Below are 14,159 nucleotides of genomic sequence, written 5' to 3' on the forward strand. Positions count from 1 at the left end.
GCTGTCTCTGGCCACCAACTGCTCTGCGCACCTGATGTGTGAGCAGAGCAGGTTTTAAATAGCGTTTCCCTCTTAGCCCTAACTCGAGCCTGCCCATCGGGGCCCCAGCCAGGAGCCCAGAACCCTCAGCAGCTCCCAGCTCCAGGACCCTCGGCGTCTGGGAACACGGGCCTTTCCTGGGGGCCCTGCAGTGCCCTCCTCTGTAAAGCGAGGGGATTCAGCTACAAACTCCAGGCTCCCTTCCCAGTGGCAGATTCTGGGGCCCTGAGCCCACGTGGAAAGCTGACAGCTCGGCTGCTGCCTGGCTCTCTGTTTGAGTCTCCCTGGAGAGCGTCACTGTCCTGCTCCTGACAGCCAACCCCTTAGGCTGAAGGCACTGCCTGTGTTAACCCTGCCACAGGTGCGGACGCCTACGGAGACCCCGGCTTCCCAGGTCCTGCGGGGGACAGGGGTGACTCAGGAGAGGCCAACACCCTTCCAGGCCCTGCTGGCGCCCCGGGCCAGAAAGGGGAGCGTGGCACCCCAGGTGAGGCTGACACCCCAGCACCGGCACATGCAACCACAGAGCCTGTGCGTCTGAGAGAGGAGAGGCGGGAGCAGGTGCAGGCGCCGGCTCTGCTGGGGAGAACTGCTTGTTGCAGACCTCCCGGCTGGTCTTCCGTCGTTTACACTTCACCGTAACGTGGATCTTAAACATCGGGGTTAGCTACTGACCACCTCCTTTTCGGAAAGAGAAGATCGCGTTCTGTCCCCTCGGTGGCCCCCAGGGCACCTGGCACAGTGCCCTTCCATGTCAGAGCTGGGCGCGTTGGATTAAGGAATAAATGCACCCACGCAGCCCCTGAGTTCGGCCCGCGTGACGGGCCTGGAGCATGGCGGGAACAAACCAGGGAGGGGTGGTCTCGGCTGCTGAGAACGAGACCCACTTCCCACCCCCAGCCCCAGCCCCCACTATCTGCCAGCAAACTGCTCCAGCAAACTGGGGGGAATACCCCTGGATTAAAGGTAACCAACACCTGGGGGCAGCATGCGTTCACAGTGCCAAGGGGTCATCAGCCGCCCTGACAGCCCAGAGTTTGTTTTCTGACAACTGGCACCCACCCCCCGTGCCTCGTGGGGACAGCGTAGCCCAGCCGCCCGGGCCCCACCCTGAGAGCCTGCAGTGGCCACCTTCCTTCCCTGCCCTCCTTGGTGGTTCTGGGACATGGAGAGGAAACCGTAGGCAGAAAGTCGAGTGCTGATAATAAACAACTTCTTCTTCCCTGAAAGGGGAACGAGGCCCAGTCGGGAGTCCAGGACTTCAGGGATTTCCAGGCATCACGCCCCCTTCCAACATCTCTGGGTCACCGGGGGACACAGGAGCGCCCGGGATATTTGGCCTGGAAGGTGAGCAGGGCTCACACTGCTGTGTGCGGGGCTCTCGGGGCACAGGAGCCGTCGTGCCTGATTGCTTTAGGGATGGCACACTTTGTTTCCCCCGGAGGACAGGACGCGGCATGAAATACGCCAGACACACAGGGACAAATCCTGCCTGATTCCCTGATAGGAGGCGCCAAGAGGAGTCAGACTCACAGGGACAGAGAGCAGGATGGTGGGGGCCAGGGGTCCCCCGCTGGGGGCGGGGGCGGGGGAGGTAGTGTTCAGTGGGCACAGAGCTTCAGTTGGGAAGATGAAATCGTTCAGAGAAGGATGGTGGGGATGGTCGCACAGCAGTGTGAATGATTCTAATGCTACTGAACTGTACACTTAAAAGTGGTGAAAACGGTCAATTTTATGTTACCTCTATCCTACACAATAAAAGACAAAGTTGCCCAGCGTTCCGAGCTTGCCAAAGCCCGTCCCCTGCACGGGTGACTTTGCACCCAGCCTTGTGGCCATGACCACACCTCCTCCCTGTACACTCTCCCGTCCTGGACTTGTGCCCACAGGTTACCGAGGCCCCCCCGGGCCACCGGGTCCTGCCGCTCTTCCTGGAAGCAAAGGAGAAGAGGGGAACCCAGGAACCCCCGGAAGCGCAGGGCCCAAAGGCTGGGGCGGGGACCCCGGGCCCCAGGGCCGGCCTGGCGTGTCCGGACTCCCCGGAGGAAAAGGTAACGGTCAGGGCCCCTGGGGAGGCTCCTTCTCGCGGGGAGGCTGGTGGCTTTGGGCCGAGGTGGCCGGAGCCCCCCCCGCCCTGCGCGTCCTCAGTGTGCTGCTTGTCCTGAAGGGCCCAGAGGTGAGCAGGGATTCATGGGAAACATAGGCGCCACCGGGAGTGTGGGCGACCGAGGCCCCAGGGGACCCAAAGGAGACCGAGGACGCCCAGGTAAGTGGCTGTCTCAGAGGGGACACGTCTGGGGCCACGGGGGCCTGGTGGGGACAACGACTGTCGGAAGGGAAGGCTCTGAGCGACTCTCGGGTGGGCTACCCGCCGCCCCATCTCCGGAGAGCGGTGGTTCGGGGAGCCCCAGGACTAGTTCAACGAGAGCAGCATGGAGAAGAGGCCAGAGCAGGAGGGAGTGTGGCTCTCAGGCGCCGCCGCCCTCTCTCCTCCCTCTCCAGGTGCCCCTGGCGCTGTGGGGGCCCCAGGGATTGCGGGAATCCCCCAGAAGATTGCCGTCCAGCGGGGGCCAGTGGGTCCGCAGGGAAGGAGAGGCCTGCCGGGGGCTCCGGGGGAGATGGGGCCCCAGGGCCCCCCGGGAGAGCCAGGTAGGAGCCCCGCTGCGGGGCCGCCAGGGGAGGGGTCCTCTCCTGTTTGCCTTTTCACTTTTGTTCTCCTGCTGAGAAGCACCGCCCAGCCGCAGCGGTGTGAGCCCGCCCCTCTCCCGGGGCTCACGCGTGTCTCGTGGCCACCGTGCAGGTTTCCGCGGGGCTCCGGGGAAGGCCGGGCCCCAGGGAAGAGGCGGTGTGTCGGCCGTTCCCGGATTCCGAGGAGACCAGGGGCCCATGGGGCAGCAGGGGCCCATTGGCCAGGAAGGTGAGTGACGGGCAAGGAAAGGGGGCAGAGGGCAGGGAGTTCCTCCAGATCCCGCCGTGGGTCTGAGACGAGGACCGGGTGTGCAGGAGGGGAGCGGGGAGCCTGAGATGAGCAGTGAGGAGGGGCTGCCCCGCCCGGCTCTGCTTCCCCAGCCCAGCTCATGGGGCCCGCTGCAGCTCAGTACACCTGCGTCCGCCCCTGACACCTGCAGCTGGCACCGAGTGCCCCAGACAGGCCAGCTTCCTTCCTTCCCCTGAGACACCTGCAGGCGCCTCAGATCAGGAAGCAATCAACATATGTCAGGAGACAAGGTTTCTAAAGGTCCTGAAGGCTGAGGTGGGTGAGGATAGCTCAGTGGTAGAGTGTGTGCTTAGCATGCACGAGGTCCTGGGTTCAATCCCCAGTCCCTCCCTTGAAAAATAATCCTGAAGGCCGGGAACAGTGAGCTGCAAGAATCCAGTACACGACCAGGAGCCACCGCCAGGTCTTATATTACTGATTTCTCAAAATTACTGGCATGTGTGCAGAGTGGGTTAGGCCAGAAATAACAGCAATTCATGCAAAAAAAAAAAAGTCTTGAGATGTGTTGTCACCCACCTGTGCTGGTGTGAGCCCTGTGCTGGCAAACACAGGCTGCACCGCCGGTGTCCAGATCACAGGAAGCACAATCTGCTGCCCCCTGAGGCCCCGACCCGCGGCTGGGACAGTGTGTCACGTGCAGCCTGAAGGGGGTCGGTCATCCAGGCCAGGGGACCAAGACAGCCCAGGGTGGACAGGACGTCCTACAAGACAGGCAGGACTCAGCAGGACAGCTGACAGCGGACTTTGCAGGGTTGTCCTGTTGGGGCAGATCAGCCATTCTGCTGTGTCTGGGATGGACATCAGTCCCCTGGGTGGACGTTTCTGGGGGCAGGTTTCGAGGTCTGGGAATGGCCAGAGTGCCACCAGCCGCTCCCCGCAGTGTCCAGCAGGGGGCCTGCCGCCTGGAGTGGAGGAGGCCGAGTGGGGCTGGAGCAAGATCCTGAGGCCCTTCAGATTCCCAGATGCTCTAGCCCCACCCAGAGCCAGGCACCCTGGGGGCAGCTCAGCCCGCTGAGCCCCTGCCCCGGGGCATCACCATCAACCCAGCTACTGGGCATCCCACAGGGCAGACCCCCCCCAGGACCCCAGCCCAGGGGAGCCGGCAGAGCCCGGCTGTGAATGTCGCTGTGCCCGCCAGCCAGCCGCGCACGCTGGCTGGGGTCTGCAGGCAGCTGACAGGCGTGCTCTCTCCCCCACCGCAGGGGAGCCAGGCCGCCCCGGGAGCCCCGGACTGCCCGGCATGCCCGGCCGCAGCGTTAGCATCGGCTACCTCCTGGTGAAGCACAGCCAGACGGACCGGGAGCCCATGTGCCCCGTGGGCATGGGCAAGCTCTGGAGCGGGTTCAGCCTGCTCTACTTCGAAGGCCAGGAGAAAGCCCACAACCAGGACCTGGGTAGGTACCGCCCACCCGCCCGCCCCGCTGCAGGCCCCGCGGCCGCCAGATGGGTGCGTGGCATGTGTGCCTGGTCGCCAGAAGGAATTGAAACAACCTGAAAGCTCACAGAAAACGCAGCGAGCCGCATGAATGCCAGAGGCCTGGGGAAGGGTGCCGGTGTGTGTGGCGGGGCCGGAGGCTGGGAGATCGGTCGGGCGGAACGCAATGAGTGGGCACCTTCCCGTCCCAGTGTTCTCCTTCCGTAATAAGTTATTTTAGAAAGTGGGACAAAGCAACAAGAATAAGGACCTAAAACAGAGCGGGGACAGGGCAAGGCCGCCACAGCGCCCAGCAGGCCTCTGAGGGCGGAGCACAGGCCTGCTCTCCGCTTGGAAGCAATGGTGTGAAAGGGGGCCGAGTTCAGTGAGATAATTCACTCTGGCCCTGAGGTGAAGCCCGTGGAATTATTTGGGGGTAGGAGCGGCCAGAGTTCCCCTGAGCCGGGCCCTCATCTTGGATGCCGCCAGAGGTCGTTGGGGCTGGTGCTTTAAGATCCCCCAACAGGGGCCTCACCCAGGGTGCTATTCCACAAAGATGCCCCACCCTCCGGCCCAGCCTGGTGCTGGTATGTGTGGGACCCTCTCGAGGGGCAGAATGAAAATGCCAAAAAAGGGAATAAGACCGGAACTCACCCACCACCCCACCCCGTGCATGGCTGAACCCCCAAGGGGGCCCCGGGCGGGTCCCCGACATGGCCCTCCCGCACTGGCCCGGCCTGGAGGAGCATCTTCCCCCACGCTGAGCTGTGGCTCTGTCCGCAGGGCTGGCAGGCTCCTGCCTGGCCCGCTTCAGCACCATGCCCTTCCTGTACTGCAACCCTGGCGACACCTGCTACTATGCCAGCCGCAACGACAAGTCCTACTGGCTGTCCACCACCGCCCCGCTGCCCATGATGCCCGTGGCCGAGGAGGACATCAGGCCCTACATCAGCCGCTGCTCCGTGTGTGAGGCCCCGGCCGTGGCCATCGCAGTCCACAGTCAGGACGTCTCCATCCCCCACTGCCCGGCTGGATGGCGGAGTTTGTGGATCGGCTATTCCTTCCTCATGGTATGTGGTGCATGTCTGCTTTCCCTCAGAGCCTGGAACCAGGTGGAAAGTGAGCTCCTCTCCCTAGCCACACCCTGGCCTTTGTAACTACAGTCGGGGCAGTCGTTCAGGTTGTGCACTGCACAAGGGCACCCGGCCCAGAGGGTGACTGACAGCTGGAATGCAGCCTGCACTTTTGCCTGCACTTTGCTAATTGAGCCCTGAAGGTATCCATTAATTTGCCACCAGGCCTGTGTATGAGCTGTAATTAGGATAAATTTAACTACCGTGATTGCACCCTTTATGGTTTTCCTGTTTACCATCGCAGGGAGAAAGCAAAGTCCAGCAGGGAGGGTGGGTCTTGTATTGCACTTATGTTTATTATGACTGTCGTAACCCTGACATATTGACTAGATGCCCAACATATTAATTATTTCATAAGTTATACTAGTAACATTATATATGTGTGTATATATAAAATAATGTTTGTGAATCTTGTGAAAACAACAGGGAAAAAAACCTGGGTTCTAGGAAAGGAAGGAAAAGATCCAGAAGGGTTGCTGGGTGACCATCACTAAGGTATCACTGCTGCAAAAAAGCAAAGCAACAAGATAGTAAGTTCCGGGCAGGGACAGGCAGCCCTCTTCTTTTCAGGAAGCTAAGCATGTCGGGCGACTTGAGGGGGTAAACAGTGCAACCCTCCTCTGCCTCTGGGTCCCAGAGGAGCAAGCTCCAGTCCGTCCTATGTCTAGGGCCCCCAGTCAAATTCAAAAATAAAAATGAGCTTCTCCCCCGTGAAGGGAGTGACGACACTGTATCTAAAGTCAGCCACAGCCCTGCTTTTACTGGCAGCTGCATCTCAAATCCTGTCACAGGAGAAGGGATAAGTAACTCAGTAACTGCCTCCAAGCCCCGTCAGCGTGGACCTTGGCACCCTCCCCCCAAGGCAGGTGACAACCCGCAGTCCCCTGACCCCACTGTAGAGCCAGGGGTGGGACCAATGGGCTGCCCACACCTTCACTGTGAGAGCCTAGGGAGGCCCGGTGGTTCGGCCAGTGGAGAGTGAGCGCCGGGCTTACCCCGTAATGTGCCACTGCCCACGTGGGACGGTCATCGTCTTGTCTGCATGTGATGTGCCTTGGTCCACTGCTCCCTGGGGTCTGCTCCCCTCACCCCAGGGACCCCTCTCGGAGCTGATCTGGTGTCTCCAGCCAGTCAGTAGTTGACGTTCTCCTTATCGATTCAGATGAGGTTCCCATGGGCTGTGAGTGTCCAGGACCACTTCTCAGGGCCGGCCTCCTGTCCTGGTGACTCTCTTAAGAGACATGAGCTGCTTGAGTCCCAAAGCCAGAGGCTTGTCCGCTGAGAAGAGCACACTGGAAAGGGGGGGTGTGTGCACAGCGTGCCTGTGGGGTGTGCACATGTGTGCGTGTGTGCACAGCATGCCTGTGGGGCGAGCATGGGTGTGCACGTGTGTGTGTTTGCACCGGCAGGGCCTCAGCTCTGTCAGACCAAAGTGAGCCCGAGACACCCCGTGTAGACACACCTGCTTCTCCCTGCATGTTTATGGCACCAGGAGCTCTGCTGGGAAAGGCTCCTGCATTCTGTGAGCAGAAAGCTACTCGAGGGTTTTTGTTTTCTGCTGTGCGTCTGAAGGAAAGGTCAGCCTGGGCGCCCGCCCACCCCCATAGCGGGCGCCGCCTCTGCTTCTGGCTGGCGGTGGCCGAGCTGTTTCTGCTCTAGGGTAACAGGCCCTGACACCCCACTTACCCCTGACCAGGCCAACTGGCACTTTCTCTAGATAAGTGCTGAGACCCAGGCCGCCCCACCACGCACCGTAGTAAGAGCTAACATGTTTATGAAGTGAAAAGAAAGGAGAACTTGAAAGCGGCCAAGAATACCCCCTCCGACGCTCGGCCTGGCCTCCAGCCGGCGGCCGTGGGGCCGTCTCAGGTGGCCTACTGCTTATTGCACAACCTTCTGATCAAAGCTAAACTCATTACACAAGTGTTAAACATTCACTGTAGAAAAATCAGCAAGTAGGGTTTTTCATAAAAAATGGTGGTAATTATACTAAGTGAAGTTAAGTCAGACAGAGAAAGACAAATACTATGTGATGTCACTTCTAAGTGGAATCTAAAACCTGACACAAATAGAGGGGAGGGCGCAGCTCAGTGGCAGACCGTGTGCCTAGCACCCACACGGTCCTGGGTTCCAGCCCCAGTCCTTCCATTAAAATCAATCAATAAATAAACCTAATTACCTCCCCCAACCAAAAAAAAATGTTTTAATAAAAAATAAATGACACAAACGAACTTATTTTCAAAACAGGAAGAGACTCACATAGAAAACAAACATGCTTACCAAGGAGGAAAGAGGAGAGGGAGGGATAAATGAGGAGTTTGGGATTAGCAGATACACATCACCATATATAAAACAGATAAACAAGGTCCTACTGCGCAACACAGGGAACTCTATTCAGTATCTTGTAGTAACCTGCCATGGAAAAGAATCTGGAAAGAACACATGTATGTATAACTGGGTCACTGTGCTGCACACCGGAAACACACACAACACTGTCAACCAGCTATACGCCAATTTTAAAATGTGCTGAAAGTAACGCTAATCACAGCAGCCACAGCCTCCCCGTAACCGTGAGCGGAGGAGGGGCACCGTCTTTGGTGCTGTTTTCCTCCAGCCTCAGGCTCTGACCCACGTGGCGAACGTGTTTTTCCTTCTAACAAAAGACGTTAACGCGCTGGCCTTCCCCCCCCCCCCCGCAGCACACGGCCGCGGGCGACGAGGGCGGCGGCCAGTCGCTGGTGTCGCCGGGCAGCTGCCTGGAGGACTTCCGCGCCACGCCCTTCATCGAGTGCAACGGGGCCCGCGGGACCTGCCACTACTACGCCAACAAGTACAGCTTCTGGCTCAGCACCATCCCCGAGCGCAGCTTCCAGAGCGCGCCGGCCGCCGACACGCTCAAGGCGGGGCTGGTGCGCACGCACGTCAGCCGCTGCCAGGTGTGCATGAAGAACCTGTGAGCCCGGCCCGGCCGCCGGGCCGCCTTGGTGCTTCTTAACTTATTACCTCAGGTGCCGCCCCAAACATTGCCTTCATTTCCTTCCTTTGTAAAACAAAACAAAAGTAACCAAAGGTATTGAGCACCAGCCCTCAGACCAAACCGCGCCTCGCCGTCCGCGGGCGCCGCCCCGCCACGCCCCTGGCCACGCCCCCGGCCGCCCCGCCCCCTCCCGGCGTGACGCCGTTCACGCCCCCCACCCCCACGGCGGTCTAAGCAGCTAACCTGCCACTGTGCACCTGTGTATTCACGGCCCTTTCAGCCGCCACAGATAACCCACTTATTTAACTCACTTGATGGGGTGGTGTAGACAGACAAAGCCACGCAGCCCAAGGGCTCCCGAACTCGCGCCCGCTGCTCCCACACGAGGGCCTCCTGGGAGGGGTCTCAAGCCAACCCGACGACAGCGTCTTCTCCCGATCACCTTGACGCGGAGCACCCCCGGGCCCTCGCGAAGGCCGACGGTGCCTCTTCCTGTAAAAGCCACTGAGATCCGCTGCTTCCCGCGGCGTCCCTGCAGACCACGGGGCCCGGCAAGACCCGCGTGGGCGCAGAGCCCTTCCCGCGGGTGCGCCCGCCAGGCGAGGGCGCAAACCTCGCAGCCGCAGCCGGCGGCGCTGCCTCTGCCGCCCCCGGCTGCTCCGGAGCCTGCGCCCCGCTCTGCGCTGCCTTGTACTCCTAGGCCTGCTCCATCCTCCATAACGACCACGCAATAAAAGTTGGTTTTGGACATTTTTATACCCCAAGTTGTTGCCTGCCTCATTTTCTCGAGTCTACAGAGCACAGAATTTGCTGGGAACCCAAAACATGGCATCCGGGCCCCAAAGCGAGCCCCGTGCCCAGCTCAGAGCCTCGCGGCTGTTGGTTCAGTTTCAGCGGACGGAACCCAGCCTGTGGTACTGTCACTCATTTCTCAGGCACCTGAGTTTGCGTTTGTGTTCACATGTGCTAGTGTTTACAGAAAGCACCCCAGCCATCACTCAGGGGAACTGGGGGGAGGGCACCTCACAAACGCACCTCCAAAGTCATCAACCAGCCCCAACATAGCATCCCGAGTCACATCTCGGTGTTCCCAAGGGTCTCCAAGACACACTTCCAGCTTTGGTTTCTCTGAAACCCGGAGGACTCCTGGGAACCCAACTCACATAATTAATTTTACCCTTTAAAGTTCGGTCTCATGTTAAACTTCTCCTAAGAACAGTTTCTACAGTTAACAAAGTATTCTACTTGATGATGTTTGAAATAGATCCACACCTGCAGGCCTGCACCCCCTGTGGCTGCCCCAGACAGGACTCCGCACGGGAGCGTTATGTGAGGACGTGACTCCAGGCAGTGGACTGGGACCTGGGCAGTGTGACTCGGGGAAGAGGGCACCTCACTAAGGAGGTACTGCCGTGGAGGATTCAGGGCTCAATCTTGCGGGAGAAAGGCCACAGGTGGTCCCGCCGAGGCGTGGGAAGGGCAGGACTTCAGCCTCCTGCCCTCAGTGGTCAGGCTGCCTGGAACGTCCAGGGTGCCAGGGCTGAGCAGGCTTCTAGCACCCCAGCTGGAGGTTAGCAGAGAACCAGGTGAAGCTGATGTGACATACTGTTGGCTACACCTGTACCAGCTGGTTTCCATAGCAACAGCTACAGCAAAAGGTGGGCCAGCAGGCTGAGGCCAGGGCGTGAAGCTGCCCAGCACAGGAAGCTCGTAGGGCAGCTGTTCCGTCTCAGCCCCAAGCCCCACAATCACAGGGGTCGTCATGACATTTACCACAGTCCTGAAGATTCCTGCTCGACTTGGTTTAGCTTTTTTTTAAACTGAATGATTTTTTTCAATTCTACTGTGCTTTACAGTTTTCAAACATTCCACACACCTGATTTCATGTGGTTTAGCTTGGATGCCTCTGTGTGGTTCACAGGTCAGAGGCAGGGGCCCAGCGTGAAGCACTGAAAGGTATTGGAGCTTACACCTAAAATACTCAGAAGTCCAAAATCAAGGTCCCAATTCACAATTGGATTCCAAAATGTAGACTATAAAATATCAAACAAATACAAAGAATCCATAACCCCAACATCTGTCTGTGCTGCGGAGCTCATGGTCCCAGACAGCTCTAGGAGGTGAAGATTTCCAGTCTGGAATCAAACAGCAAAACTTCTGAGCCTTGAAAATCCAAACTCTGCCCTTCTCAAGTCCTTGCATGTTGGATGAGATTTTTCTGGTCTAGTTTCTCTGGACCAAGAGTAACCAGCATCCCGAAAGCTAAGTGGACTTGAACGGTGAATGCTGTCCCTCACCTTCCAGGGAAGGGGGTCCCTAAGGTTAGAATCACTGCCTCCCAGCGACTTCGTAAGCTGGCTTTCTGCACCTCTCGCACAGACGATGCCACGGTTCACGTTAAACCAGAGGAGATGTCTCTGGAAGCATCCTGGCCAGTCAGAGGGACACTAAGAAAGATTCGGCAAGTCCCGGAGAGCTGCCCCAGCCTTCAGGCGGCCTGAGATGGGCAAGTCTGGAGATTGCTGGGGCAGGTCTCCGCTGGCCCGGCTCCTGGGGGCTGAAACAAAGACCTTGCTCCCCACATGGTGTCATGAGAATTCAGTCCATCCCTACATGTGGAGGGGCCCCAAGAGAGCCGTCAGGCACGGCATCATGTGAGTTTGGTGTCCCGGCCTCAGGGGAAGACGTTGGGAATCCTTACCACTGGGGGATTTAAGGCTGCCCAGTGGAGGGAGCCACCCAAAGTACACCCTACAGGTGATAAGGCAGTGCTCTTCTGAAAATAAACTCTGAACATGGATGGAAAGGGTGACGATGAGCTGGGGCCACTCACCTGCTCTCATCCCACTGGACTCAAAACCTGCCGGGTGCCCAGCCACGTCACCACCCTTCCACAGCGAGAGGACTTGCACCAGCAGAGCCGCGACCTGAGTCCCTGGAGAAGGACCACCCTCTGGCACCACGTCAAGGAAGGATGGCCCTCACAGGCATCCAGTGACTCCTGGGTGGCCTGGTTACCACGGCTGAGGCTGCCGAGTCCCAGAGGGGAGGCTTTTGGGCCCCACCTGTGCCCGGCCTCAGCTCCAACTGCTGTTGGATATCCACTAAAGGCACGTGTGCTAGTGCAGCCACGGGCACACACACATCACACACGTCACTTGTGCACACATTGCACATACATGTCACATGCATGCAGTCACGTGCGCACATGTGTCACAATGCACATGTCACACTTGCGCACACATCACACGTGCACACATGTCACATGTGCATGCAATAACACACACACAACCCTGGGAAGAGAAAGCACCTTTTCCAGTTCCTGTACTTCTCAGTCAAACATCAATCACAACCCCTAAAAAAAAGGCCTAAAATCAAAGCTCACAAAGGTGAGCTGTTCTAAGGTGAAACCAACTCTGTTTTTGACATTACTGAAAAGAACAGGAAGCATGGCTTTCTGGCCGTTTCCCCCCCGTCGAGCTATCTGACGGTGACACCCTGAGGACAGTCAACACCCTCCCTGTAGCAGGAGCTGTCTCAGGGCTTCCCCGGGGCCTCCCCCGCCTGCCACCTCTCTGAGCAGCATTGCTCCATTTCACAACTAAGGGTGCTCCACCAAAAGGGTGAGTCAACACAGATGAAGTTACACAACCAGGTGATCAGCCTGCATCCTGTCCCAGCCGCTCCGCTCCCTCCAAGCACGAGTTGACTCCCCAGAGAGCTGCAGTGGACGGAGTCGCGTGGGCCAGCGGCACGAGGCCCTTTACACACATCATCCCGCCACCTCGATGCCCAGGATCTGGGAGCGGCTCACAGTGATTAGATGGGGGGGATTGAGGCATCCCCGGGGGGGCCCCTGATCCCCTCGCGCCTGCACGCTGACTCCTGGGGCCCTTGTCTAGTGCATGACTGACTCCATGGCCAAGTTCAGGAGCAAAGGGCCGCTGGGGCATAGGCAGACTCGGAGGCCGTGGCTCACTCGATGGAATAAAGTAGCCGTAAAACTGCAGCCATTTCCATAGACGCAACGTAGTTCTTTTAAGACACCAGCCTAGTGGCCTGTGAAAGGGGGGAACCATGGCTTCCAGTACCCAGATTACAACACACGCACCCCCCAAGACTTCCCACGCAGGACGCCTCGAGGGCACCAGGAAATGCCGACCGGTTGCTGCTGTTGAGGAGGCCTGCCTCTGCCTGAGGACACTCAGCCAAAGTCCACGACCAGGCCCAGCGGGAGAACCCGGGGCTGTCCTTCACCTCCCAGCCCCGGAGCAGCCGCATTTGTACAAAGAGAAAGAAGGAATGTCCGAGGTCCAGCTCAAAGCCACGTCCAGCAGAGAGACCCTCTCCTCCTCCAGCCACTGGCTCATGCTCTGAGGCCTCCCCAGAGCAGACCTGGCCCCTGGTTGGGAACTGGGCCCACGAGAAGTCCCAGCCGGGAGCGCCCCAGCAGGCTCAGACACCGGGCCGAGGCGGGTGCCGAGGTGCCCTCAGGTCAGAGCCCAGAGGGAACCTGCTCTCGGGGCAGCAGTGCAGGGGCCGAGCTCAGGCACTGCTGATGGGGACGGTGCCCCCCCACCCCCAGCCGTGCCCCGGGGCCCTCGGCCACTCAGGGGCACGGCCTGCGGGCGCTGGGAGCGGCCCAGCAAGAGAGTCAAAGACTGACCGGGAGGAAGGGGTGTGGGGTTTGGCAGCCCTGCCTTCAAGCTCGGACGCAGGAATGATTTCATACTCCAGCCACGGCCTTCAGAAGCCAGCTCCCGGACCTCCCAGGCGTCTCCCGAGCAAAGACACACGTGATGGAAAAGTATGACGCCCACCCATCAAACGGCAAGGTAAAGCGCGAAGCAGTGCCCCTTTCAGGCGGGAGGGTTGCGGCTCTCGCTCGCTTTACATTTAACGTCTCAGCAAATGGAGGGCCGCGCATGGGTCACAGTCACGGGGTCTTCAGCTCTGAGGCCTTAGTGTGCATCGCTCACAGCCAATTCACACGTCCAGGTGCTCTTGCAGCAAGGGCTTGTAAAATGGCATTAAAAAAGCACTTAGAACTCCCAGCCAAAGCAAGATCCTTCACTGAGGATTTACTGCAATTCCAGAAGACCTGCTTCCGTCACGGGGCCTCTCCACGGAGGCTCCTGGTCCCCCAGGACCGTGGGGGGCTTCACCACGGAGATGGGGCTCATCCCTCACCTGGAGACGTGCACTGGCTGCACGGGAACAGAGAGGTCTGGAGGGTGAGCAGTCAGAGATCGCAGGCTCTGGGAAACTCCTGAACACCTCCCCGCAAAAAACAACTGCTCGTGAAACACTGTTCTCTCACCAGCCTCCTGCCTCACTGCCTCCTGTCACGGGCTGAGTGCCTGTGTCTCCCCAAAATCTGATTGTTGAAGTCCTCACCCCCAAATGGGTTGGGTTTAGAGACGGGGTAGTCGGGAGGTGATTAGGGCTGGATGAGGCCATGAGGGTGGGACCCCCACGATGGGATTAGTGTCCCCATAAGAGCTCCCCTCCCCCATACCACGTGCAGACACGTGGAGGAGGCACCGCCCACAAGCCAGGAGGGAGCCCTCCCAGCAGCTCGAGTGGACTTCCAGCCCC

At 59.1% G+C, this 14,159-nt stretch overlaps 1 protein-coding gene across 1 annotated transcript in view; it reads left to right on the forward strand.

Annotated features, from left to right (window-relative positions):
* Window positions 1–9,325, forward strand: part of COL4A2 (collagen type IV alpha 2 chain) — a 161,328-nt gene extending 152,003 nt beyond the window's left edge. Inside the window, exons 40-48 of the mRNA XM_072976533.1 lie at window positions 401–526; window positions 1,270–1,386; window positions 1,929–2,090; window positions 2,207–2,305; window positions 2,542–2,688; window positions 2,840–2,956; window positions 4,240–4,431; window positions 5,235–5,521; window positions 8,284–9,325. Of these exons, the coding sequence (XP_072832634.1) occupies window positions 401–526; window positions 1,270–1,386; window positions 1,929–2,090; window positions 2,207–2,305; window positions 2,542–2,688; window positions 2,840–2,956; window positions 4,240–4,431; window positions 5,235–5,521; window positions 8,284–8,541 (1,505 nt within the window). The 3' untranslated portion in view covers window positions 8,542–9,325. The remainder of the gene's footprint in view (window positions 1–400; window positions 527–1,269; window positions 1,387–1,928; window positions 2,091–2,206; window positions 2,306–2,541; window positions 2,689–2,839; window positions 2,957–4,239; window positions 4,432–5,234; window positions 5,522–8,283) is intronic.
* Window positions 9,326–14,159: the final 4,834 nt, after the last annotated feature.

Source organism: Vicugna pacos, chromosome 14, assembly GCF_048564905.1.
Source record: "Vicugna pacos chromosome 14, VicPac4, whole genome shotgun sequence".
NCBI classification, from domain to species: Eukaryota; Metazoa; Chordata; class Mammalia; order Artiodactyla; family Camelidae; genus Vicugna; species Vicugna pacos.